Consider the following 25,770-nt stretch of genomic DNA (forward strand, 5'->3'; position numbering starts at 1 on the left):
ATTGAAATTACAATAAAATAGATAAACGACTAGTCTAGTCTCTACTCGTCGTCGGAGGTTGTCTCCGTCCAAATTTCATCCCACCGAGGGTCGTTTTCGGCCCAAGTTGTATTCGGGTTGTCGAGCTCGAACTCGGCGACGGCCCGACGGTGGCGCCTGTTGGACCTGCGTTGTGCCCTGAGGTCAGCCAAGAACGCGTCGGTGTTGTCGACGTCGTTGGGGAATAGCACCCTCCACTGGCGCATCAACTGCTCGTCGTGCTCGGCGATGGCGATCCTGCGCTGCACCTGGCGGTGCCGGCGACGGTCCTCGTCGTCGACGAGGCACGGCGCTGGCGCGAGGAACTCCGCTTCCTCTAGCGATTCAACATCCGGGAAGTTCATGTCGCGCCGTGGCCGCCGAAATCGCCACGCCGCTGCGTCGTAAGCGCGCGCTGCCAGCTCCGGCGTGTTGTACGTGCCGAGGGTGAGGCAGAAACCACCGTCGCGTATCTCGGCGTAGAACCTACCGCTCGGACGCGCTCGGACGCGCTCGGACGCGCTCGGACGCCACGGAAACCGGACGACCCGTGACGGCGTGGCGGCATCCCGGAGATGAATGAGCGGAGGCGGCGGCGACGTGTGGCTGCGCGTGCACGAGGCGCTTTATATAGAACACACGGGGCATGCCACCTATAAGCCGTGGCTACACGTCGCCCGCCGGCGGCAGCGGGGCGAGGCACGTGGAAGCGGCGATGACACGTGGCATGGGGAAGCGACAAGTGTGGCACGGCAGTAGTGACACGTGGCACGGGGAAGCGACACGTGTGGCACGGCGGCGGTGCACAGTAGAAAAAAACAGAAACGGGTCAGCCTTTTTTGCCCTGGGCGGCGGGGCGAGGCACGTGGTAGCGGCGGCTTTTTTCTGATACACGACTATGATGCGAGATGCAAATAGGTATATCGATGTCATATTCATGGTCATTGGATTTTTCTGATCAATTTTCATATATAAAACATTTCTATTTGAGTTACCATTTAAAAGTTATTAAAATAAAAGTTTTTATTAATTTAAAATAGATAAACATGGGCTAATCCGCGTCCAACGGCTCTAGGCCGTTGGATTCAAACGGCCGGAGCCGTTGGATGCATTGTGCCACGGATCAGCCCCCACCCCCTTTTATCGCGGGTCGTGCCACCACCGCCGATAAAAGGTCACCCCTTTTATCGCGGGTGGTGGCATGACCCGCGATAAAAGGGGGGCCTTTTGTCGCGGGCCGTGCCACCACCCGCGACAAAAGGGGGTGGTGTATAAAGGGCGCTACGGGCCGACGTACGACCCGCGACGCCTGGAGGACAAACCCTACATCGCGCCGCCAGGCTGCCAAAATTCCCCACCGCCGGCTTCTTCCGCGCCTCCGGCCGCCGCCACCGCCGCTCTCTGCCGCGGCCCCTGCGCAGCCGCCATCAACCGCGCCCCTACGCCGGCCTCTGCCCGTGCCGGCATCTTCCGCGCCGGCATCTTCCGCGTCGGCCTCTGCCGCACCGCCTCCCTCCCCCCCCTCTACGGCCTCCCTCTGCGGCGCCGCGCCCACAGAAGGTAGCCGGCCGCCGGCGCCGGCGCCGGCTCGACCCTTTTTTTTAAGTTTTTTGTGTATATAGTTATTAGTTTAAATTTTTTGTAAGTATTTGTACTTAGTTAATTAGTTAGGTATTTTAGTATATATATAGTTAAGTTTGATTTAGTTAGGTATTTGTAGTTAGTTAATTAGTTAGGTATTTGTAGTTAGTTAATTAATTAGTTAGGTATTTTAGTATATATAGTTAATTAGTTGGGTATTTTGTTTTAGAATTTAATTTTTTTATATAATTTAGTTAATTAGTTTAAGTTTTAGTTTAGTAATTAGTTTTAAGATATTTAGTTTCGTAACTTTCGAAACCGACGCCAAACCCTAGTAGACCACTCCTCCACCGACGAACCCGACGTCGACACCGACCCTCTCCCTCTCGCAAACAACCGACGTCGACAACCTCTCCCTCTCGCAAACACCCGTCGCCGACACCCTCTCCCTCTCGCAAACAACCGACGCCGACACCCTCTCCCTCTCGCAAACAATCGACGCAGATACCCACACCCTCTCACAAACAATCGACGCCGATACCCTCTCCCCTCTCGCGAACACCCTCTTCCTCACGCGCCCTCTTCTCCCTACTCCACGCCGCCTTCCGCTCCTTGAGCCTACCCCATCAGTGGTTAGGGTTAGGGTTTGGTTAGTGTTTGGTTAGGGTTAGAACATGTACTTATCGATTTTATTTTTTGCAGAAACAATGGATCCATTCAAATTCCATCGAGACTTGGAACAGGAAGACATAGTCGAGGACATAATCCGCGATGGTCGAGAAGCCGACCGAGAAGACCGCGGCTCCGGTGATGGAGAAGACCGCGGCTCCGGTGATGGAGAAGCCGACAGCTCCGGTGATGGAGAAGCCGAGTGCTCCGGTCATGGCGAGGTATACGATCACTAGAGGCATTAATGGAATTCTATATGTACATATGTATATAAATTAATTAATTTATATTCTCTTAGGCCTCCGAAGATAAGTTGGAGAAACGAGGCCCGACAAAGAAGTTGAGCAAAAAAGACCACTTCACAATTGAAGCTATATCACCGGAAGGCCAACCGGTGGCACCCAAAGCTGTCAGAACGACATTTAAAAATCAATGCGGAGTTCTGGTTAGGGATCGTCTCCCGATCACTATTAGAGAATGGAACAAGACCAAGAATGTGTCCGAAAGTCAGGTTGCTGATAGGTACAAAGACACAGTTTTTGACGACCTCATGGCACATTTCACTTTGCCAGATTTGGGATCGGAGTCTGAGATGGACAAGCAGAGGGCGCTAGTGAAGAAATGGGATCTTAAGAAGATGGGGGACTTTTCCGGGCGTATAAGAACCAGTTATGGGCAACTTATAAGGCCGAGAAGAAGCCTCCATTATTCGAAAACTATCTAGCGAAGCATGAGCATAACTGGGAAGAATTTGTGAAGTACAAAGAATCAGAGGAGGCTGTGTCACTGTCAAAGAAAAACAAGAAGAATGCAAGCGAAAAGAAATATTACCATCATACGGGGAGAGGGGGCTACGAAGTAGCCATGCCTAAGTGGGATGCACAAGAGGCTGAGATGGAGCGGAATGGGATCACTCCAGAACCCATCCGAGAAGGATGGGACATTAGGGCTCGAAATTGGTTCCTTGGGCATGGCTGTGAGTATGACATGAAGACAGGGGACCTTGTTGAAAGTGACAGCAAGGTTAAGGTACCCAGGGAAAAATGGATTCAAGTGACGGCAGATATTAAGGCGGGAAAACTAAAATTTGCTCGCGATAGAGAGAAAGACTTGCTGACGCTTGTCCTCGGTAATCCTGAGAAGGGAGGACGAACAAGAGGCTTCGGCCCTAGTGTTCCGTGGTCGCTTGGGTTTCCGGACGACGCAGAGACTTATAGAAGCCGAGCGAGAGGAAAAAACGCGAGCTGGAGGTGCAGAATGACCAGATGGCCGAGTTCCAATGCCAACTGGACCAGCAGCAGCGAGAGATTCAGTAGCAGCAGCGGGAGATTAATGAACTAAAAGGACAACGCCAGCTAGATAATACCGCCGACATATCTCAGCGGCGAGACAACAGCGTGGCCGACTCGGAGGCCCCGCGTTTACGGATGATAGATGGCGGTCCTGGCGACCCCGTGGATGGAATCAATGAGCAAACACCTTGTGATCTCCATGAGGTGTTCAGGAACTTATCTGTTAAGGTGGCGGTCGGCTATGTCTTACCTGCATTTGGAGCTGAAGGTGAGCCGGCAACATGGCATGGCAATGAGATTCTAGCTGGCTATGCTCGTGTCGGGGTGGATTCAGTTGTACCATCGTGGGAGACATTGCAGCTCGAAATCCCTGGAGGTGATGGTCGGGATACACTCGGAGACGTACTGGGAGAAATCATTCTTTGGCAAAAGAAAAACATCAAGCTTCCAGGCTGGGTAGCCCCTAGTACTAGTCGTCCCAGGTCACCATCACCTCCTCCAAGTGATCGCAGGCCACCATCACCTCTTCCGACTGATCACATGTCGCCACCATCACCCCATGGGTACGACGTCGACCACGACATCCGTAGTCCATCTCCATCTCCAGCGCCGCCGCCTGCGCCCACTAAGACTCGGAATGCACCCAACCGGAAGCGTTTCAGGAGTCCTGTCCGCAAGCTGTCGCCACTCCCAAGAGTACCAAAGGTTCCTCCCCCCCCCCCCCCCGCCCGTCCTTACGAACGTACTGAAGAGGAAAATGATGCCATTGTTAAGAAACACACGTATGAACAGCTTCATATGGAAAAACCTCCAGCGCCAGCACCATACACCGAGAAGCAAAAAAGCATATGCTCTTTCTTTTCTGAACACACCATCGCAATATGACTTACACGAGAAGAAGGATGACTATACACGCACACTTGCGAAGGTAATTGATGACAAGGGTAAGGAGAAGGATGACAAGGGTAAGGAGAAGGATAGTGCTAGCACGAGCAAATCATCAGCTAGAAGTGTAGCCGGGAAGAAATCAAGTTCAACAAGTGCACCCCTCAAGGCCAAGCAAACGACAAAAGGCAAAAAATGAAAGGAAGTTCCCCAGCTCGGAGAACAGGCCAAACAATCGATCCCACCACTCAAAGTGTTTGATCTTCCCAAGGGGTACCTGGAACATGGTGGTGGTTTCAATATGGAAGAACCTGCGACGCTAGCGGCTTCGATGGGCTGTACCGTGGAGGAATTGCTGAGTGCCCATGATGCTGCAGTACCCACTGCTGATATAGCTCCTAAATTTGTCTACGGGGCCGACTTGGTCAGCAGAGAGCGGCTGCACAAACTGCCAACGCATATGCGGAATTTGCATTAGTGGTACCTTGATGCGTGCAAGGAGAACATAAGTTATATCATGGCGAATATCCCATATGAATATTACTACCGAAAGGAGGCGATCCATATTGAGATGAATGAACTCTGGCAGTTATTCAATTTAGAAGCCCTCGACAAATCTCTCATGAGTTGCTATTGCTTGTAAGTTGTTAACTACATATAAGTTCATGTTCATTCAGTTGTTCATTTTCATTGCATATACTCATTATATCTTATGTGTTCTCTTATGCAGACTAAAGATCAGTGAATGCAAAAGTAATAATATTATCAATATTGGGTTTGTTGACCCAGATAAAGTGCATCATGAACGGTAATGCATAAAGGCAAAGAAACGGGGAGAAACCTACTAAGGTTTTTAGGGGAGCAACATTTCTATGATTCAATATTGTTTCCTTACAACTATGAGTGAGAGTCTTAATGATCTGTTATGCACATTCAATTTTTCTTACTCGATGTTAAGTGTAATTCCTGACGCATATACATAAACTTGTGCAACTTCCATTGGATTCTACTAGACATTCAAGTTGATAAGCGAATAGTTGAAGTAAGGGACCCATTGAGTAGAGGTATGGACGGGTTCCACGACTTGCAGAAGTTGCTCCAAACGTAATTTCAATCATTGTCGCGCTATATCTTTCGTGAGATATCAATTAATTATCCAGTCATTCAATCATTCTTTGCCTGGCAGGGCTTGGAGAGCTTTCAGGAACCATACTCCGGGTACCTAGGAAGAGAGGCTAACATACTCCTGTACCGTGCGCCCAGCAGCCACAGGGGATGAATCTATGTGGATACTACGTTTGTGAGTCCATTCGCATGTTAATCACTGAGAAGCACGGCAATAATAAATTCAACGTAAGCAATAACATTCACAACTTTAATTTATTATCGTCAATATTTCTTTATCAAGATTGATATAGTCATATTCATCTCATTTTTCCTATATAGGTCGACTTCATGCGGGACACGCTCCAACCAAAGGAACACCTACTAGGAATTGCAGAGGAAGTGGCGGGACTTTTGATTAGAGAAAAGTAATAGACAACAACGGCTTGTTTAGTCCAAATAGGCGCTCTCCCTCTCGAAACGACGGGCTTTAGTCCCGGTAGTCGTGAGCTCCATGTATATGTGTAAGGGGAATCTACGAATAGGTTGACTTTTGCTTCCAATATTTGTTTGCTCAATCTATATATAATGAATGAACGTGTACAACTTGTAGTAGCGTACAAATATATGCAACTTTTATTTTGAAACGAAAAAATGAAATAAAAGGGGGGGCGGTGGCGGGGGGGGGGGGGGCTGCACCCCTCAAATCCTAAAGCAGCAGCATTCTGCGCGCGCCACGTAGAGGCCATTTTGTCGCGGGTGGTAATACCGCCCGCGACAAAAGGGGTTGTCCCTTGTGCGCCCCGCGCCTGCCACGTGGTGGACCATATGTCGCGGGTGGTAAGGTGGACCTTTTGTCGCGCCTTCGTTGTCGCGGATAGCCGCCCGCGACAAAAGGCCCTTACGACCCGCCACAAATGGCCTGTTTTCCACTAGTGGTGACTAAGAGCAATGCAATGTCATGTGTACTTGAACTTCAAAGTTAGGAATTGCTTCATGCACCTCAACAACCGTGAGATCTTCCATTGTTCCCGTTGCCTCCTACTCCCATGTTTTTATTTATTTTGGCCTCTCTCCCCATCTCCCCATCTTTGTGTGTTGTTTTCACCTACTTGATGTAGTGAGTTAGTGCTGCAGCGTATGAGAAGTATAGTGAGACAATATCTTGTTATCTAGTTATATGTAGATATGATTATATATATAGAGGAAAAAACATTATTCGCACAGCTGAAGGTTGGTATATTATTCAGGTTTTAGTCATGAAATGAGAGGGCTAACAAAATGTTACTTTGTTATGCCATGTCACACACAGATCTAGAAAAGACATATATATCACCTACGGGTCGTATTTGAAGCCTCTCACGTCTGTGTAGCGAAGAAGGTTGCGTAAACCCTTGAGTTAACTAGCAAGACCATGGATTTATGGTTGGGTCAAGAACAGTTCCATCAGTCAAATTTTCCTACAGATTCCAGCGAACTTCAGCTAACACTCTAGTTTGCTACACATAGCTAGAGTCCATATGCAACTCGCGAATGAGTGTGTAGGCAGATCAAATGCGCGCGACTTGTTTTATCTACGGCTCCGCCGGCCCGCAAGTCCGTGTCCTAGTAGTATTTGCACGAGTTTAGCTATGTAAGTTAAGTTCGCTTCCTAGCAGTAGTCGGCTTGCATGCCATAAATTGAGTCCGAGTCTTCTTCGAGTTAGGATAGCTGTGGCTATGCTATGTGCGTATATAAGATCGATGCACCAGGCAGTTGTGCATCAATCTAAGACCGTGATATTGAGAAGAATAGAGGAGCACGAAAAGTGCCCTTGGACAACTTTTTTTGGCGCGAGTGTGTTCGTCTAATTTTACGTGATGGCCTGGGGCAAAACAAAACAGTGGCGGAAGAGGATGGTGGACAGCGATGACGAGGAGGAGAGGATGGAGCACATCAAGGAGGAGGAGCAGAGGATGGAGAACAGCGACGACGAGGAGGAGAGCATGGGCCGCGTGGCCGGCCGCGCCCGCCTGCTAGCCGTGGACTCGGAGCCGGCCGTGGCCCGGGCAGTTATCGCACCGTACATCGAGGACATTGACAGCTACATGCGGTACCTAGAGAAGTTGAGGAGGCCGACGGACTATATGCCCACAACGGGGCAAGTTCACCCCTCTTGGAGAGCCATCTTAGTGGATTGGCTCGTGGAAGTGGCCGATGAATTCAATTTTCCAGCCGACACGCTTCACCTCGCTGTTTCATATGTGGACCGCTTCCTCTCGGTGGGCGCCATTGTCACGAGGGAGCTGCAACTACTGGGTGCAACTTCAATGTTTCTTGCTGCGAAATATGAAAGCCATGAATGTGCACATAAGGCCAAAGATTACTGTTACGTTACTGACAACTCATACACCAAGCAGCAGGTGGTCAAGATGGAGGCTCACATACTGCATCTGCTTAATTTTGAGATGGGGAGCCCCACCGCAAGAACATTCCTGCGGAGATACGTAACTATCTGCCCTCGAGGCGATGTAAGAAAGCTGGAGTTCCTGTGTAGCTACCTTGCGGACCTAAGCTTGCTGGAATATGACTGCACAAAGTTCAGGCCATCAGTTGTTGCTGCTGCCTGCCTTTTTGTGGCCAGGTTCACAATCAACCCAAATAGCCGTCCTTGGAACCTGGTGCTGCAAAGAAGTGTGGGCTACAAGGTCTCTGATCTGAGGTGTTGCATCTTGAAGATACACCGTCTGCAGTCCATCGGATCGTATCCAGGCATCAAAGAAACGGCCATCAAAGACAAGTATAGTCACTGCGAGCTTGAGTGTGTGTCAGCAATGGGTTCGCCACTGGAAATCCCAGAGTACTACCTCAAGGACATCAAAGACCTCAAAAATACAGCCAGTAAAAAGTGGAAGCGCTCTCGCCACATTTAGATATCTTGTATATATGATGTGCGACTCCAGCGTGTTTGTACAGGCCAGAGCTAGAGAAATGTGTCAACGATATTCAGTATGAAATTGCAGAATCGGTTTAGAAAATAGTCTAGCGAGAATTTGCATGCCCACTTCTGCAAGTAGTTGGTTCGGTTGCACTAAAAGTGCAACTACCCAGCTGCATTGGTATTTTAGTAGTGTGCAACCATGAGTGGCTGTTTTTGTACCTAGGCAGGTGTTGTAGCCCAATTATATCATATCCAATATGCTAACTTTCAGGCAATTCTAATGATTTTTTGCACATATATTGTCCTTAAGTAAATGTAATGCACTGGTTCTCAGCAAGGAAATCGTAAACGAAAAAATAGCAAAAAAAAGTACAGCAAAAGAACACATATTACATAAGTTTTTTTTTTCAAGATAAATAGAGCCAGTTTGGTTGCTCTCATTGCCACTTTTCGCGTCCAGAGAGAAGAAAATGACTCGTTTGCTTGTTCACGAGAAAAATATTTCCTGCACAACACCGTTCATAAAGCAGCCTTATAGGGCCCAAAACTTGAACCGCGAAGCATGGTCGATTTCACCGTTTTCAGGTGTGCAGGCGCTGGTGACCGCAAAAGTAGGTGTGATGTGACTAACGAATGCATCCAAAAGTACTACCTCTTTCATGTATTCACACAATCCCTTCTAATATACCCAACCATGAAGAAGTGAGCCTAGCTTACTTAGTTAGGGAATCGGTTGTAGAACCCAGCCACGCAGGTTTAAGTCTTCAGGGGACGCAGATTTATGTTCTTATTATTTCAATAAAAAAGAATAAGTGTAGGGGCTTCCCCTTCCGTATTCCTTTCGAGAAATATACCCAACCTTCGATTCGAGATAACCTCTATACGAAAAAGATGTGCCTTCATGTTATGATTCCAGTCCCGCACCTAGTTCTTATTTTCATCGAGTTTTTAAATGTCTATTTCGTGCTCATATTTGCAGATTTTTATACATTTTTTGTCAAATTTGTGGCACTTTGTCAACCGTTTGAGATTTACTTCAAGGAATAGTTAGCTTCATCTTACTTTGGGATTCACCCGAGTAGGTTTTGCAAACAAAAGTCGCTTAATATGAAGAAGTCAGCATTTAGTGGTACCAAAAAGGGTTAGATGTGAATAAAAAAATTAAAACTTTATTTCATGTTGAAGTTTTTCAATAGGATTATGTTGCCTGAGTCCAATGACACATTTGTGGCCACCCACTGTCATCTTTCCGCTCGAGTGTCACACCACTCGGCCGCCAATGCAACCAGACTACACCACACCACTGGTGCAAACATCAAGCTTCTATGCTCCGTCGCCTAGAACCTATGTTGCATGCCTATCAGTTCTGCCACCGCCAATGCCACACAGGTTTTAAAGGGAGATGCCCTCTAGAAACGACTAGATGTAAATACAGATCTTAGTGGCAGAGGCCGAGAGTCGTGGTATCGTCACGGCATATGCCATGAGATGGCTAAAGTCGGGTGGTTCCGGCCTTTGGCCTACGGAGGTATCCGGATGCGGGTGTGAGCACGAGCGACACAAGTGACGTACCCAAGTTCGGGGCTCCCGTATGAAGGTAACACCCCTACTCCTGCTCTAGAGTGTATATGATGTGTAAGACAGTACAATGGTGCTCCTTGAGCTGTATCCGGCTGGGAAGAGGGCTCGAGGTAGACGATGACCTCTCTCCCGAGCGGTGCTAAGAGTGAATGAGAATGAGGATGAATCGATCGTCCCCCGCACGGGGGGGGGGGGTTAGAGTGGCTTATATAGAGCCTAGAACATTACAAATAAGTCCCTATAGCCTACTGGCCGGTCCCGCCGGCTCCGGCTCCTTCCCGCCTTCCTGAGGTACTTACATCATCCGGCTGTCGGGTCCTGTCCGTCTTTCCTGCCGAGGTTAGCGAGGACAGGACGTGCCGAGCGGCGTGAGATGGCCTGTCTAGCGCGGGGCACTGTTGCTCTACAGTGCCCCCCGATTCGAGGGATATTATGTCACTGGTGGACTTTTGCACCCCAATGACCTTTCCAGAGCCTTCTCCTGCAAGGATCACCAGTTCCGAGTCGGTCAGGGGAAAGTGAAACCAAGACACGTGCATGACATATAGAAGCCGGCCCAGCCATGGCACTGCCGGGCATTACCAGACCAGCTTAGACCTGGACTTGGAAGCCGGCCACGGCTCCAGCCGGTGCTCCTCAGCCGACCTGTAATACCCCAGGTATTGGGGTTACAAAAATAGAGGAAACAGATGTGTGCATTGCATTCATGCATAGAAAATCCGGGGAATTTTCGCGCTTTAAAGTAAAACAGTCACAGTAGCTGAAGTTTCACTTGACCTTGGTGGAATTGAAGTAGCTCATCAAGTCAAGCGCTATAAACCTCAATGTGACTTTGTTTAAAACCCTGTTTTGGGTAGAGATGATTGATCTAAAGGGTTAGATCAAATGGAATTAAATTCAACACAAGAATTTATTAATCAAGGATCAACTACTTGATTTTATTAAAGATCACAACATGATATTCCTTGCCATAACATATGAACATCTATTTAACTATAAATAAAGTAACAATAAAATGGAGAACTATTCTAGACTTATCTTTTCCATGTCTTAAACTAATCCTTGATTCTACCATGAACCTCATGGTATTCATATTACTTCATTCTTGGGAACATAACAAGGAGATCCACTCTAGAAATATATATATCCTTCTCTATTCCATGTTATTGTACATCAAACCTAGAGAGGTAAGAGTTCTATAATAATTATTAGAGAAGCAATAACAAACCTTGAGCTAAACCTTGGATATACATCCAAGTATTCAAATCATCATCTTTAAGAGGAACCCTAGGATATTATTCAAGACATTCCTAGAGAGAGAAACCCTTTATGTTAAACCAAGATATTGATGATCACATCAATCCCAATGGAGCCTAACCTTAAGTTAGTATTGAAGTCCTTCTCAAATGAGAAAGACCATTAAGATCAATCCAAGCTTTACCTATTTAAGAATCAGGGACAACCTTTGAACTAAAGTTTTAGGAACAACCATCTCATCTTGGAGTGGTGAGATACCCTATTATCACATGGAATAATACCATATCCATGAATTGATAAGGTGAGGAAGAGGCTAACCCAATTATGCTCGACAAGTGGAACTTGAGCCTAGATACCTAAGGAGATATTAAGAGTATACCCTAAACCCTAGAATAAACCATTCCTATGAGAGAGAGAGAGAGCTCAAGCTATGGTGTTACACTCAAGTTAGTTGAGGCAACACTTAAATTTAAGGGAGAGAACTATCCATATGTCCTGATGATTAAATCATCATTACTTAAGTAGAACTATAAGTTGTTATCTCATGCATTCTCCTGGTGTATAAATTATTGAGGTAACCATATCCATTCATGATAATATAAGAAAGAAACTATATCTAGTTGATCAAGACCATACTTAATCTTGGAAGTGAGAAACCTAACTCTTGAGAGATAACTTAGGAAGCCAAACCTTGATCATTATAAATTGTGTAGTGATCATAAACCCTAAGAACTTGGGGTAGAGAGATTAAAAACAAGTTGATTATGCCTAATCCATGATCATGTTCTTGAGGTATGTGAGGATAAGTTAAACCCTAATAGGATAAGTAGATATCATTCACCACATGAAATCATAGGGAGGTAATTAGCAAGCAACCATAGGCTTATACTCTAACCTTAACTTATGATTCACTTGGTGATCATAAGTAGAATCTTACCCCATCTATTTTTTTCATTCATTCATCAATTAAAGAACCTAAGGAAACCTTAGAGTTAAACTCTATACTTTATATGGTGAGAAACCATACATCCATATGACCAAAGTTAACTATAAAAAGAACTATAACCAATGTAGTTACTATAATGATAAATTGAGGTTAATAATAGAAGTTAATTGGTAGAAGATAAAACCAATTATTAAATCATTAGTAATTAAAGGAGAACAGAAACAATTAATCAACTAACCATATTAACTTGGTTAGGGGAGATTAAACCCTAGCAAATGCAATATGGTGTCATCTCAACTCCATAAACTAGAATTATATCTCAACCCTAGTTTAGGCATCACTATGGTGATCATAATATAAACCTAGGCCATGTTTGAGATTCAAATCAAGTGCCATTAGGTGAATAGAATTGAGCCCTATAATTGTTCACTAGTGGTATCTTATGCTCCAATCATGGAACTTAAGAATAACCTAGTGCTAAGCCCTATAATTAAACCATGGTGGTGATTAACCATTTATCATTATAGCCAAGACCAAATCATGATGAGAGTAGTACCTACTCTATGTATATCAAGGTGTTATTAAAATATAATACTAGTATTAAAGTTGGTATAGGATTAAGATAAACTTTACAAGGTCTTAATAAATGAGTGTTCACATAAAATCATATGCAAGTAACCAAATAATAAAAATTGTGTTCAAGTCCTTAGAAATCTTTTAGCACATGAACTCATGCCATTAAATCACTACAAGGAAAAGCCTTATTGCCGGCGCACCAAAAACGGCTATTGCCGGCGCACCAGAGCCCGCCGGTGCAAACAGGACGGTGGTAACAAGTTACCGCCGGCGCACCAGCTGGTGCGCCAGCAGCAACATGAATTATCCCCGGCAAACCAGGCCTGGTGCGCCGGCGGTACGTTTTTTCGAAATTAAAAAAAAAAGCCTGATCCAGATCTAGATCTAGATCTAGATCTAGCTCGGGTCCTCGAAAATAGTGGTCGTGCGTCGCCTTGTCGTTGTTGCCGCGCCGGAGGAGAATGAGGCCGGAGGTGGTGGTGGTTTAGGAGGAGGAGGATGAGGCCGGAGGTGGTGGTTGTGGTTGTGGTTTAGGAGAGGAGGAGGAGGATGATGCCGGAGGTGGTGGTTGTGGTTTAGGAGAGGAGGAGGAGGAGGAGGAGGAGAAGATGGCCGGAGGTGGAGGTGGTGGAAGAGGAGCAGAAGGAGAAGGCCGGAGATGGAGGTAGAGCCCCGAGGTGGAGGAGATTACCGGAGGAGGAGGAGAAGGTCATCGGAGCCGGAGTAGTAGTAGGTCACCGGAGTAGTAGGAGGTCACCGGAGTAGTAGTAGGAGGAGGCCGTCGGTGAGTATTGCAAGGAGAAGAGGAGGAGGGAAAGAGAAGAAGGGGGAGAAGTGAGGAAAGAGAAGAGGAAGGAGGGCCGGCATGAATATATAGTACAGCTTACCGCCGGCGCACCTAGTATGGTGGTGCGCCGGGGGTAAATTTTTTATTTTTTTCACCCAAATCTTAAACCTGAAAAAAGTCCTCTTTCTGTTTTCCAATTGAAAAATCCATTTTTTTCTCCAAACGGCCGTAGGCGGTTGAATTCGAATAGGAAATTTCGCGTAGATAGATTTTGATATAAAAAAGTTTTTCATCGGAGGTCGTATGCAACCAGAAATCCCGTTTTACCGAAAGATGACGCCATTTTGCATAATATATCGAAATTCATTTTTTCAAATTTTCTTTAAAACTAGATTACATAAGTATTGGACATATCAAAGGATTTTATTTTTTGAATTTTTTACCATTTTATTTTATTTTTTCAAAAACTGAAAAAGGCAGTCCAGGGGGGGTGTGGAGAGAAAATTCTAGGCACCTTACCCCCGGCGCACCTCTATGGTAGTGCGCTGGTGGTAAATTGTCTATCACCGGCGCACCACCCTAGAGGTGCGCCGGGGGTAAGGTGTCCAGATTTTTCCCCTACGCCCAGACCTCTTGGAATTTTATTCCCGGCGCACTAAAATTGGTTGTGCGCCGGCAGTATGTGCCCTTTGCCGGCGGGCTCTAATATGGTGCGCCGGCGATAGATTTCCACCGGCGCGCGTAAATGATGGTGCGCCGGCACTATTTCCTGCAGCTATAGCCCTTTTCCTAGTAGTGAATCACTTCTTATTAGAAGTCCATGATTAAATATTACTTTGAGCTTGTTTATTGCAAAGTAATACTAAATACAACTCTATATATCAGTAAGTAAGAAAACTACCATTTGGAAAACAATTTGGGTATTTTCAAAGATAATATTTAAATTCATGTCCATATGGGTATTTGAATTCAAATCCCAAAAATAACAATAATAAAACCAATGATATAATATCACATTAAATTTGCAAATACACCACTCAAGACTTTGCAGTACCCTGGACTAATCCTTGTATGAATTAAATGAGCAATACCTGCAAGATAGAAAATAATCTAAATCTGAATTCAAAACAGAATTCAAAACAAGAAATTAAAACAGAAAATAAAAGAAAAAGAAAAAGAGGGAAAAACCATACCTGGCTCACCTGGACGCCACCGCACACCACCGCAGGCACCGCAGCCCACGAGCCAGCCCAGCAACCCAGCATTTCAGCCCAACAGACGTCCACGTAACGATTCGCGGGGATAAAGACGAAGGAGACGTCGTCGTCTTCGTCTTCGTCCTGGACGCACAGGAGCTCGCCACCGAGCCAACCATCGCCACGTCCCGCGTCGCCGCCGCAGTTGTTGACCGCCAGCGCACGGCGGAGAAACTATAAAACGCGCCAACGCCCTCCATTTTCCTCTCCTCTGCTTAATTTTTCCCCAATCCGAAACCCTAACCGAGCCGGTCGTCGACCATCGCCGTCGATGAGGACCTCCCCAGGCCCCGTCGAGTACGCCATCGTCACCGCCATGGTCGACAAGCCCACCGTGCGCAAGGAATCGAGCCGCCGTGACTTAAATCGCCGTCGACGACCTCGTCTTCCCCGGTGCTGGCCATCATCGCCGCCGTCGATTCAGACCACCATAGGTCACGCCGTCAAGCCCTGCGTACTCCTGGTGAGTCGCTGATGCTCATGGCGCTCTCGCTTTGCTCGATTCACCGCCGTAGCTCCACCGCGTCGGTTAGCCGTGATCACTGCCGCTCTTCCTCGCCGCCGGGCACGCTCCGGCGACCATACCGGAGCGGCGCCACCACTATGAGGCTCGCCTCGGCGTCCTCGTTCCAACGCACACGCACATGCCCCCGCGGGAACCAGGAATCACCGGCGCCGTCGATCACTGGCCGCCGGCAGAGCCCATGGTGGCCACATCGGCACCATGTGGCAGCCAACGTGGCTTAGGCCCACCTGCCAGTGACCCTGCGTAGCAATAGCCTGGGTACATTTAGCATTATCTATTTAATTTCAAATTCTATATATTGCTGAAACTTTACAACAATAAATAAAATCCATTTCAATTCAGAAAAATACAAATGAGATATCAAAATGATTCTAAAAAGAAAATCTATCCAATAAAAATATAATATGAAAGTTTTATTTTTAATAAAAATTTAATTGTTTAAAACTTAATAATTAATCCTTTTCTTTTATTCTTAATTGAATTAAAATTCAATAATGAGGAAATAATTCCAAAATTAAATAAAAACCAGTGAATAAATAAAGAAAACATTAAAACTAATTTTCTTTAATTATTATTTTGTTAAATCCTTATTAGAGGGATTTAAACCCTAAATAATAATTACCTTAATTATTAATTCATTAAAAATAATAAAATGCCAAATTCAATATTATTTTTATTTCAAAGTTATTAATAACTTCAACTTTAAAAAATGAAGTTATTAATCATAGAACTATATGGTAAATAGCAAACCCTAACTCCATTAGGAACCCTAGCTCCATTATTACATGTAAACCCTAAATTGCTTCTAAACCTAAAACCTAGGTTAGAACATGTAATCATGATACTTGATTTCATTCATAGCTCCATAGTAGCAACTAAACAATTGCCAAGTCTTCATAAAAAAATAGAGACCCATCTCTAATACATTAGTATTACATGTGCTCATGCTTAGCTAATCAAATAGGACCAACCCTAGTTCCTACCTTCGGAAACACCAAATTTAGTTATCCATGTTTAGCATCACACCAATGTGATGAACCTCAGGAATAACTATTCCAACTCTTGAGCATTACCTAACCATATTCCACTAAACCCTACTAGTATTGGATACTTATCCACCATCCTATTTAGGAGCCAATTATTCCTTACTTAATAGAACCAACAGTAAAACCTAGACCACCTCAACCCTAATTGAAATACTTCTTATTACTTAAGAAGTATGTTCTTCGAAAGTTATTCTTTTGAAGAAAATAAGAAATCATCAATCCTGCCTAATAGGACCCATAGACAATAGCCATCTATCACCAAAGAAGGTATACCAACCTTGATAGCAACTATTTATAATAAATTGCCCAAAATGCTTAGGCTTAGCTCAACAATTACAAGTTCTAGCTTTTGATGAATCCAACTATGTTGGGATCCATCTACTACTTACTCCAGAAACTAATTGAAACCATAATACACCATAGAACCCCACAAACCTAATTATCATACTTGTTCTTTATGAAAGAACATGTTCTTCAAAAGTTATTCTTTTGAATTATATAATAAATAATCATCAACCATGCACTATAGGACTTAAAATTGACAACTGCTCTTTACTTATTATACAATCACTATTCCTTGATGTGTATGATTGTTACTATGCATTTTACCACCTGCTTATGATTCTAAAACAACATAACCCTGAATAAGAACCTTGTTTGTGAATCACTCTAAAAAGTGCAACACACCCTGAACTAATCATTACCACTCACTAATCCTAAATCATCGGGGTTAGGTCACGCTTAGATCGATTGCATCTCATACTTATGCATTATTGCATCCTTGCCAATCTTTTAAACATCGTCCTTACCGGACGATGATGATATTTCAGAATTTGGAGTTATTGCGTATCGAAGACCTTGCATGCATAATATTGCAGTCAAGAAAGGCAAGTTCATCACTTGCTCATGTCATTTGAGTATTTTTACCAAATTACTTGCAAAGTACTATGTTTATCACTATTGCATAAAAAGCAAAACCACTATTTTCATAACTATGAATATGACTATGTGGTGGGCAATGGAACCATGGATTGTGTTGATATGGTGGAGGTTCCATTGCAAGGGTTTATATCCATCTAGGATTAAACAACAAATGTCGTCCAGATGATTCTTGTGCCGTAAAACCCGTGTTCACCATAAGATCTGGAGTGGGACGGAGTAGCCAATTGTATTTCCACCTCTCGTACATCAACGGATGCGCTTACCGTAGACACTTGACCCAGGTTGGGCAAGCGGTGGGGTGGGGATCCCATTCTAATTCCCCACGGTAAGTGGTCTATGATGGGTTGCAGCTACCGGCGAAGGAGTTTGGTTAACGAGTCCCAAACTGTTGTCGTGGCCGGGGTCCATCCTTAATTGGTGTAAGAGGATCGACGAGGACCCAGGGTCGGGGTATGCAACAAAGGGTGGGTGTGCGAGGTAGCGGAGGAATATGAATGGCTAGGACCTTATACCGGGCCTCACACCAAAGGAAGTGTGGACGAGAACATGACTCGGTTGGCACCAAGGTTAAGATCTCTTATGGGTAAAGCAACACACCTCTGCAGAGTGTAACGAACTGTGACCAGTCACTCCCTGTTCCGGGATATGGAACTGCGAACGCTGCCGGAAAGGAACTCCATGAAGTTCTAGTCAACCGGTGAAGGCTGACGGACATAGCTCTTCAGAATAAAAGCAACCTTTTGAAGAAATGATTACAAAAATTTGCAGGCCTATGACTTTCTGGTCCATGGCTGTAGCTAGTGCATTAAACACCTCTTTCCTATAATGAACTTGTTGAGTACGCTCGTACTCATCCCACTCTTAAATCCCCTGCTTAGATATGGAGGCATCGAAGGAGGATCTACAGTGCAACTCGAAGACCGAGGAATCAACAACTACTTCAATGAACAGGACCCTGTCAGAAGAGTCAGATACCATTTCCAACAAGGAGAAAACCTAGATTAGCAATAGAAGGGAACTAGCTTCCTAAACTTAGCTCCTATTTAGCTAGAATCTATTCATAGCCTCTGTAGCTAGCTAAATACTCTACAAGTAGAGTTCGTGATAGGATTAGACTACGAGTCGTTCTTCGGAGTTTATTTGCGGTTTTACCTCATTGTAAAGTAGGAGGCTCCGATGATCTTATGTAGCAGTACGTGTGTAATTCTATAGACATGCCTTGGACCCGCATATGTTTCTGTTGTACCACTCTGAGCGATGTAATACTGGTGGAACGGTGTTTCATTGGTGTTATGTCAGACTTGCATACTACACCATGCAGTGGTATGCCGGGTCACCACACGACCTTTGCCGCGGGCCAACCGGCCCTGAGCCAACTGTTCACAGTCTTTAGCCATACCCGAGGTCTTCCCCCGACATTAGCGCCTGAAACTGGCGAGGTCCTGCGTCGAGAAGGACCTGGGCAGGTTTTTCCTGGCTGTTCATTGTCGATCCCATGGATCATGCTGAAAAGCATTCGAGGGGCCGGCTAGGAATTTCTTCCAGCCAGCTGCGCCTTTTACTAGCTTGCATCGTCCGACTGTTTTTTCGAGCCGGATGCCAATTCGGTTTTGCAGGTTTTCTTCGCGCAAGTGCTAGAGATGTTTCCACCTTGGTAGATTAGGTGGCGGCTAGTTCTGGGAAGATGCGGCCGGCTTGAGCGAGGACACTCCAAATTCAATGTCGCCTTGGGGCACGGGCTGTCACTTGACCGGCTCTGACGGGAATCTCTGGTTCTGGCTCAGCGTACGATCACGTCAATGCCGGCCCATGGATCTTTTGCGGTCGTGGCCGAAGTGGCCTCCAGTGGAAACCGCCCGCTCGGGGCAGTTACTGGTAACGCCCAGGGTTAGTGGGGATCATGGGCGCAGTAAATCTTATGCCGCCGCCCACGTCCCCCACTTGCAGCCCTCCTTAAATAGGGTGTGGGGAGGCACCGAGGAGGCCCTCCGCTCACCTCTTCTTCTTCCTCCGCTCTCTGCGCGCTGCTTTCTCTCTTCCTTCGCTCCTTCTGCGCGGCGCTCGATTTCACCGGCGAGCTTCGGTGAAACATCGCACCCGGACGCGGCGGAGTTGCCTCTTCGACACGCCGCCGCTGCGCAGCCGTTCCGGCGCCACAGGAGGACGCTCATCCGCGCCACGCGCTCCTTCGCTACCCTCCACGCCTTCGTCTACCTCGTCAACCACAGAGGACATGGCGCAACCAAGTGGCTCGTGGGAGGGCTCCGCCGTCACTATGGACGAGCTGCAGCACCTCTGCCGGACGCATCGCATCCCGACGGGAGTGTCGGTCCGGATTCCGAAGGAGGAGGTTGTGCCGGTGGTGCAGCCCGGCGAGCGTGTTGTATTCATCGTGCACTTTGACCGTGGGTTCAGGCTGACGGCGAGACTGTTCTTCCGCAGCTTCCTGGAGTTCTTCGGGCTCCAGCCGCACCAACTCCCGGCGAATGCGTACGTCACCCTTTCCTGCTATGCTGCTTTCTGCGAGGCCGGAGTCTGGCCCGACGTGGGCTTCTGGAGCCGGCTTTTTTACATCAAGGCTCAGACCACCGATGGCCAGCTGCGCGCTTGCGGGGTGGCTTCGCTCTACCCGCGCCCGCAGATGCCCTTCCCGAAGATCCCGACTGTGGACTCGGTGAAGAAGTGGCAGGCCTCCTTCTTCTACGTCAAGAATGAGAATCCGGCTGTCGACCGCCTCAACCTACCGGAGTTCATGCTGGAACCACCTTCCAAGTTGAACTGGGGGTTCTGCTACCGGCCGACTGACCCGACAGCCGAGGTCAACCTGCTGTTGGAGTTCCTGCGGTCTTGTGTTACGCAGGGCCGACTGACGGCTGCAGAGTTGCTCTGCACTTACACCATCGGGCGGGTGCTGCCGCTGCAGCGGCGGTCTCACAAGATCGGCCACATGAGCGGTCGGTTTGACCCGACCCGGACATCCAAGATGGAGCTCACCCACGAGGGCGTGGCCAGCCGGGTGAATTACATCTCCAACGCCCGGCTGCCGGACAACTGGGACTAGGGGATGGCGCCCTTCAATCGGAGCGACCCGCCGGCTGTGGTAAGCTTTTTTTGGTATTTAGCTGGCTTGGCAGTATGCTTTTGTTTTCTCTATTGGTTTACGACTGCTGTTGCCATGCTGTTTTTGCCGGCTGCAGAACTTCCCGTGGATGCTCGTCGAGGACGGCAATCTGGTGGAGAAGGTGTAGGGAGGCCGACCACGCCAACCCGGCTGACCGCGCAGTCGGCGAGGACGAGAATCCAGACGCTGCCCACCACGCTGTCGAGGGGCATGGTGAGCCTCCGTCATCTCCGCAACCGGAGGAGGAGGAGGTGGTGGCAGTGGTGGAGCTACTTCGTGTGACTCCCTTGGCCGCGGTGCCGCCTGTGGCCATCGTGCCGGCGCCTAAGGGGCGGAAGAGAACCACCGCCCAGATGGAGGCCACGCTGAAGAAACAACGCCGTCTGGCACCGAAGCAGGTCCCAGAAGTAGCTGGGTGGGCTTCCTTTTTCCTACTTGTTTGATTCCTTTTCTTTCATTTTCACATCTCTGTGAGTTTCTTATCTGTTCTTCTTGCTGTTTGTTTGCTTGGCGTAGGGCCTCTATTAAATTTTACAAGAGCGCGGGGTATGGCCCGGCCTCCGGCGTTATTTCGCCGCCGCCTGCTCCGTCGCGAGCGAGGATGGAGCCGGCTCCACAACCTACGGCCCGGGTGCGTACGCCGCCAGTTTTCCCGCCGCCTGCTGTGGGGTCGGGGACTTCTTTTTCTGCTATGCCATCGAGCAGCTCCGGCTCTGGCTCCCAGTCCGAGTTGACTCGCCGCTCCAGCCAGCCAACTATCGACGACCTCCTTCAGCGCCACCGGCCGGAGGAGCCACCGGCTGGGCAGGTGGGGCCGCGCCTGAGGCTGGCGCCGGCTCGAGCCCGATGGCTACGCCGCCTCCGCTGGAGCCCGTTACTTCATCTGGCCAGGCGGGCCAGGCCGTGCCACCTCCGGCTTTGGAGCCGCCCAGAGAGGAGCCTGCTCGTTCGGCCAGCGTGGATGCAAGGGCCCTGGTCAAGGCCAAGGGCCCGGTGCTGGAGCCTCAGGGGTCTTCGCAGCCGCTGGTGAGCCTGCACGTGGCCCCAGCCGCCTCCCTGGCGCATGTTGTTTCCGCCTCCGACTCCAGCCTGGGCTCCGTGGGCACCATGGAGGAGTGGAGCGACGCCGACGTCCACGAGGTGACGAGCCGGGAGGGGAAGAAGGGGATGGCCTCCATGGAGATGTTATTCTCCGACTTCTGCGCCTTCGCCAGCGCCACTGCCGTCGACACCGATAATCGCCTGAAGCGGGTCGAGAAGGTTAACAAGTTGAGCTTCTGTCTTTGCTTGTTTTTGCAATTTGGTATTGTCCTGGTAGCCCTCTGAGGCACGGCCCGGCTGCTGTGGAGCTGGCCTGGGTTTCGCCTTTTACTGATCTTCTGTTCTGCTTCCTCCAGTCGGTCATCGACAAGCGGACCGGCTTGTATAACCGACTTGTGGCCTGGAGGTTGCCAAGGGTAAGCCTTTTCTTTTGTGATTATCTTTATGTATTTTGATTTCGAAGCTCAGCCGGCTGATGCCTTGAATTCTACTGGCTTGCAGCTGCTGCCGCCCGAGTCCCTCAGCTGGAGGAAGATCTCTGAATCATGCACGCGCAATGCGCCGAGAGCCAGGAGGTGGCCAAGGCCTTGGCTACCAAGGCGAAGGAGACCGAGGGGGAGCTGGTGCGCCTGCGCGGACTCGAGGCCAACCACATCGCCGAGCTTGACTCCATCAAGCGGGTTGGGTAGGAGAAGGCGGATAACCTCAACCAGCGGCTAGGCGAGGTGGATAAGAAGTGCTAGAAGCTTAGCAGCGAGATGGCCACTCAGTCCAAGACGCTGACGGAGACGGCCAAGCGCTGGTTGGATGAGATCAACGCGCTGGACCGCGGCTTAGCAGGTAAATCCTTTTGTTATTAACTTTTTCCTTCCCTTTGTCGACTTCCGGCTGTCGGCTGGTGGTAGGAATTCTGTTGGTAGTCGGCAGCTAGAAAACTTCGGATATCCCCAGCTTCTAACTGGTGGCAGGCGGCGTTCGCTCGCCGGCTGCCGCTAGGCTGGTTTTCAACTTCGATTATCTCCCTCTTCTGGCAGGTGGCAGGTAGCAGGCGGCGTTCGCTCGCCGGCTGCCGCTAGGTGGATTTTCAACTTCGACTATCTCCATCTTCTGGCTGGTCGCAGGCGGCGTTCGCTCGCCGGCTGCCGCCAGGAGAATTTCTTTACTTCGAATTTTTTGCTTTTTTCCGTTCTTTCCCCGGCTTGCGGCTGATACCGCTGGCAGGGACCTGCCGGCTGTTGTCAGCCGGATTTACACGCTCCTTATGATTTCTTGTTTTTCCAGCCGCCTTCCCCGAGACGCAGCAGGAGTCGCTGGCGGCAGCCGGCGGGGCGCGGGAGGCATGCCGGCTCGCGACCGGCGAGAGCAGCTCCGAATTCTTCTCCATGGACGACCACCTGGCCGCCATGGACGCCCGGATCGAGCCGGTCACCTTGCTAGGGTATGATCTTCGGCTTGTCGCGGAGGAGCTTTACCGACTACTGTGGCCGACAGAGACGATGTCAGGCGAACTCGCCAACTTGGTGAAGTGGCTCGAGAACGCACCCGACCGCCTGCTGGACTGGAAGGAGTCCGCTGCACACGCTGGAGCCGATATCTCCCTCTCCTTCGTGCTATCTTGGTACGAGGAGGTCGACCTGGACTAGCTGGAGACTAGGCGGGCGGGCATGGAGGACGCACTCAGCACGGAGGCCAAGACCCGCCGGCTTGCCAGGTCCTGCGCCATTGCCCACTTTGTCAACAAGGGCACCTTCGTCAGCGACCCGAACCCGCCTGAGGAGGAGGTGGCTGAGGATGAAGACATGGCTGATGCGGAGGAGGGTGTGCCGGAGGCGGATCCGGCTCCCGGCTCGGATGTTCCCCCGGCTGGTCCTGCTCTAGTCGGCGCCTAAGTTTACATGTTTATCATTTTGCTTTCGACAAGACATTCGTTAAATCCCCGGTATGCCGGGTGTAGCTGTAAAGACAATGTTATAATCTTTTTATTAAGCAGCACTTTTAGTGTGTTTGTTAATAATATTTGTGCTCCGGCTTGTTTTCCCTCTACGCGCTTGCTTTTTCTCATCCGCCCCACCCTTTGGCGTTGCTCTTGCTAGCCGGACAGCCGGGTTGCGGTCTGTAGCTAGGTCAAGAGCGGGCCGCTGAGTGAGGGTGACCGTATTTCAGCCAAGCGAGCCGAGTTGAATGAGTCGGCGCTTACATGAAAAGTTTGGACGAGGGTCGACTCGCTTTTACTCTTTCTCTTGGTCATTTTTTGTGTGCCGGCTCCTTAAGCTATTGCTCCCACCACAGCCAGGTTGCGGTCTGTAGCTGGTTCGGGAGTTGGCTGTCGGAAGCCGGATCACGGTAATGAGCCGGCCGTGTGAGAGGGTTCAAGCCACTCGGTGAAAGCAGTGAAGTACGCGAAAAAATCGTTGGTACCGGGCGCCCTTGGCGCAAGCTTTTTAATTATCATAGGTTACAAAAGGGGTACATGGGATACATACATTCGTCACCTCAAGTGTAAAATGGGCGAAGCAAGTTGATGTTCCAGGGATGTTTAGTCTCCTCCTCGGCCCTATTCGGCTTGTGTTTCTTGGCCTCTTGGGCATCTATGAGATAGTAGGAATCATTTCCTACAACCTTGCTCACGATGAAGGTACCTTCCCATGGGGAGGATAGCTTATGTTGTCCGGCTGTCCGTTGGATCAGCCAAAGCACTAGGTCACCTTCTCGGAATGCTAAGGGTTGAGCCTTCCGGCTGTGATAGCGTTGGAGGCTTTGCTGGTATACAGCAGATTTAGATATGGCCAGCAGCCAGGCCTCTTCGACCAGGTCGACTCCGTCTTCGCTTTGGCTTCGGTGTACAGCTTGATCCTTGGCGCGTCGTGTTCGATGTCAGTCGGCAGGACAACTTCGGCCCTGTAAACGAGGAAGAAGGGTGTGAAGCCGACGGAGCGGTTTGGCGTGGTGCGCAGGCTCCAGAGTACGGAGGGAGGTTCTTCGATCCAACATCCGACAGCTCGCTTGAGAGGCTCCACCAGCTGGGGCCCGATTGACAAGGGATTAACTTGTCAATGCCTACAAGTTGTAGACTAGGGTTTTGTTACAAGTAGAGGGCAAGTAGATCTCGAGGGTTTCAGCCGGAAAAGTACTCGACTGCTATGAAAACTAGGGTTGTGTTGACAATGATTCGATCCTCTCTTTGTCCCTCGACTCCCCCTTATATAGGAGGCGGAGCCAACGGTTTCGTGATACACAAGTTACAAAGTCCGGGAGACTCTTTGAGTTCGACCCGTAATAGTTACAAGTCACTATTCCTAATACAACTCTATATTTCCAAACTACTCCATAACTGGGCTCCCGGGCTTCATAAACTTCGGGTCGTGGGCCTTCAGTAAACCCCGGGTACCTTCTTCGGCAGACCCATTGGGGATGCATATGTCACCGATGCCGGCTAGAATCAAGCCGTTGGCTTTCTCCACCTGCCCATTGGACTCGGGGTTTGCCATGGAAGCTAGGTCCATCTGGATTCCTTTCTCTTCGTAGAAGCGGGAGAAGACGCCTTGGGCGAAGTTGGTGCCATTGTCAGTGATGATGTTGTGGGGGTAGCCATACCGCACGATGATGTCCTTGAGAAAGGTGACGGCTGTGGAGCCATCCAGCTTTTTGATCGGCTAGGCCTCGATCCACTTAGTGAATTTATCAATCATCACCAAGAGGTGTGTCATGCCGGCTCGGGAAGTTCTGAATGGGACGACCATGTCGAGGCCCCATACAATGAATGGCCAAGTGATGGGATGGTTTTCAAGGCGGAAGCCGGTGCATGCCTCTTCATGGCGAAGCATTGGCAACCGTTGCATGTTTTGACCATTTCTTCCGCATCTTTTAGCGCAGTCAGCCAGTAGAAACCGTGCCGAAAGGCTTTGCCTACGATGGCTCTGGAGGAGGCGTGGTGTGCGCACTCTCCTTGATGGATTTCCTTGAGGAGTTCTATCCCTTCAGCCGGCTCGATGCACCGCTAGAACACCCCACTTACGTTGCGTTTGTACATCTGATGGTTGATGATTGTGTTGGCCTTGGCCCTTCTCTCAATCTGCCTGGCTTGGACCCTATCTTCGGGTAGTATGCCATTTGTTAGGTAGGAGAGGAATTCTTGTGCCCATGAAGGTACGCATTTTATTTCAAATACGCTGCCCAATAGAGCCTCCTGCATGGGAGCTTCCGGGTTTGACTGCATGGTCG

At 48.7% G+C, this 25,770-nt stretch overlaps 1 protein-coding gene across 1 annotated transcript; it reads left to right on the forward strand.

Moving 5' to 3' along the window:
* The first annotated feature begins 7,535 nt into the window (after positions 1-7,535).
* Positions 7,536-8,462, forward strand: LOC124664111 (cyclin-A3-2-like). The gene has a single exon (XM_047201705.1). It carries the CDS (start codon positions 7,536-7,538, stop codon positions 8,460-8,462), a length of 927 nt encoding a protein of 308 aa, XP_047057661.1.
* The last annotated feature ends 17,308 nt before the right edge of the window (positions 8,463-25,770 follow it).

Source organism: Lolium rigidum, chromosome 6, assembly GCF_022539505.1.
Source record: "Lolium rigidum isolate FL_2022 chromosome 6, APGP_CSIRO_Lrig_0.1, whole genome shotgun sequence".
In the NCBI taxonomy this organism is placed as follows: domain Eukaryota; kingdom Viridiplantae; phylum Streptophyta; class Magnoliopsida; order Poales; family Poaceae; genus Lolium; species Lolium rigidum.

What these genes read in the sequence shown, in the direction of transcription:
- LOC124664111 (XM_047201705.1), top strand. Translation starts at nt 7,536, where the DNA reads ATGGGCCGCGTGGCCGGCCGCGCCCGCCTGCTAGCCGTGGACTCGGAG.